Genomic DNA, 2,490 nt, shown 5'->3' on the forward strand with positions numbered 1-2,490 from the left:
AAATTCGTGACAGAAACACAGCCCAGGAGCCATGGTATGTCTGTGCCTTGTGGAGTGAGAGTAGGTCTTAGAGCACAGGCACTTGGACTCATATATTAAGGTGATATAATAAGGTGACAGAGGCCAGAACTCAATCAAAGATGGAGGATCTGCTTTAATTCAGAGGAAGCCTTTGCAACTAAATCCATAAAGTGCTGGGAACACGGTGAAAGGAGGGATTCTCTGTGGACTGAAGTGTCAGCTCTAGCTGGGAGGCCACCTGACACCATCTCTTAGCATCCCTGACACCATCTCTCATCACTCCCCCTCTTGATTATCCCTCTGCCCTGATGGGTTTCTCATTTGCCTTTGAACGTGTCGATCCAGCATCCTGCTCAGGTCTTTTGCAGTGGCAGCTCCCTCTGCCAGGCACACACTTCTCCTGGTATCTCACCAGGTGCTTCTCTCTCTTCCTGGACATCTCTTCAAATAACCCCTTATTTGCAGCCCTGGCAACTTGGTATAAATAATGTCACTGACTACTCTCTCCTTTATATATGTTTTTGTTTTCTTCATAACACCTGTCACTTTCTAACATACTATATATTTATTTGGATATCATCTTTCATCATCCTTGGATTGTGAGATACTTGTTTAAGCACCTCTATTTATTGTCTGTATGACTTGAAACATGTTTGTTCTCAATATTTTTCTCAAATGCATGAAAGAATTTCTCATTAAAAGTGTAAATACATGAACCCTTTGGAAATATACAGAGAATGGGACAAAAAGTTTTATTCAGAGGTGAAATGGGGTATAATTTCATGGAGAATTTATCTATATACAACATATTAATATCAACTTCATGCCAACAAAATTGAAATTATAGTATTTCAGTGATGTGAGTTGTGTCTGTTTGGGTGAAAATTCTTCATGCTATTTTCTTTTTTCCCAATAGTCAGCTTCATCACATGGAGCCAGGGAACAATACACAAATCCCAGAATTTCTTCTTCTGGGACTTTCAGAGGGACCAGAATTACAGTCCCTCATCTTTGGGCTTTTCCTCTCCATGTACCTGATCACTGTGTTTGGAAACCTGCTCATCATCCTGGCCGTCAGCGCAGAATGCCACCTCCACACTCCCATGTACTTCTTCCTCTCCAACCTGTCCTTTGTAGACATCTGCTTCACCTCCACCACCATCCCAAAGATGCTCCAAAACATCCAGACACAGAGGAAAGTCATCACCTATGAAGGCTGCATTGTCCAGGTGTATTTTTACTTACTCTTTGCAGGATTAGATAACTTCCTCCTGACTGTGATGGCCTATGACCGGTATGTGGCCATCTGCCACCCGCTGCAGTACACGGTCATCATGAGCCCCTGGGTCTGTGCACTGCTGGTGCTGGTATCCTGGGTGTTGAGTTCTATGTATTCCTTGTTACAGAGTTTAATGATTTTGCGATTGTCCTTCTGCTCAGACTTGGAAATCCATCACTTTTTCTGTGAAATCACATGGCTCATCCAACTGGCCTGTTCTGACCCCTTTCTTAATAACATGGTGGTGTATTTTGGATCTGTAATTATAGGGGGTGTTCCCCTGTCTGGTATCCTTTATTCTTACTCTAAGATAGTGGCCTCTATGTGTGGCATCTCATCTGCTCAGGGGCAGTATAAAGCATTCTCCACCTGCGCATCTCACCTCTCGGTTGTCTCCTTATTTTATTGCTCAGCCTTGGGAGTGTATCTTAGCTTCACTGCTACCTACCGCTCACACACGAGTGCTATAGTATCGGTGATGTACACTGTGGTCACACCCATGCTGAACCCCTTCATCTATAGTCTGAGAAACAAAGACATAAAGAGGGCTCTAAAAAGACTCTTTGGGATGGAAACTTTTAGAAAAGGTCCATTTACCTCGGGCTGAAGAATGATAGCAGGGCTTAAAGCCTCAGAGTCAGATAGTGAGATTCTTTGTTTAGATTATGGTAATAACAACTGCTTCTTCATTTTATTTCCTGGTATTTCCATTTCTTCGATTTCACTTCTATGTACAATTTTAAAAACATCCTTTTTTAACATTTCTCTTCTCTGTCATCTAAGTTTTTTCTTTTGTTATTTTTCTGCTGTCTCAAATTGGTTCAAACCTTGTGCGAAACATATGTAAATTCCCATTTATCTCATGAGCATTCACAATTTCTTAAGAATAAATCTTTTTGAAATAAAATGCTTTGTATTGAGTAAACATTTTTCATTTTATTAAAAGAATGATCATAGTTTGTGCTACTTCTATGAAAAATCTAACTCGGTAACCAATCCAATTATATAATTTCATAGGAGAATAAAATATGAAAGTACAATTTGTTATTTTTTAATTCATCATACCTTGGAACATCACTACCATAATTTCTCTTTCTGGAAATGTAGACATGCACAGATGCATGTTTCATAGTTGGTCATCTGATTCCACACCCCTCAGGGTACTAGTCTCTGTTTAGCTCAGTGTCACA

General features: G+C 40.4%; 1 protein-coding gene across 1 annotated transcript; it reads left to right on the forward strand.

The window, feature by feature from the left end:
- The first annotated feature begins 950 nt into the window (after positions 1-950).
- LOC136155592 (olfactory receptor-like protein OLF4) lies at positions 951-1,907 on the forward strand. The gene has a single exon (XM_065917479.1). The coding sequence runs from the start codon at positions 951-953 to the stop codon at positions 1,905-1,907; it is 957 nt and encodes a 318-aa protein (XP_065773551.1).
- The last annotated feature ends 583 nt before the right edge of the window (positions 1,908-2,490 follow it).

The sequence above is a fragment of the Muntiacus reevesi genome, chromosome 1, assembly GCF_963930625.1.
Source record: "Muntiacus reevesi chromosome 1, mMunRee1.1, whole genome shotgun sequence".
Classification (NCBI taxonomy): domain Eukaryota; kingdom Metazoa; phylum Chordata; class Mammalia; order Artiodactyla; family Cervidae; genus Muntiacus; species Muntiacus reevesi.

What these genes read in the sequence shown, in the direction of transcription:
- LOC136155592 (XM_065917479.1), top strand. Translation starts at nt 951, where the DNA reads ATGGAGCCAGGGAACAATACACAAATCCCAGAATTTCTTCTTCTGGGA.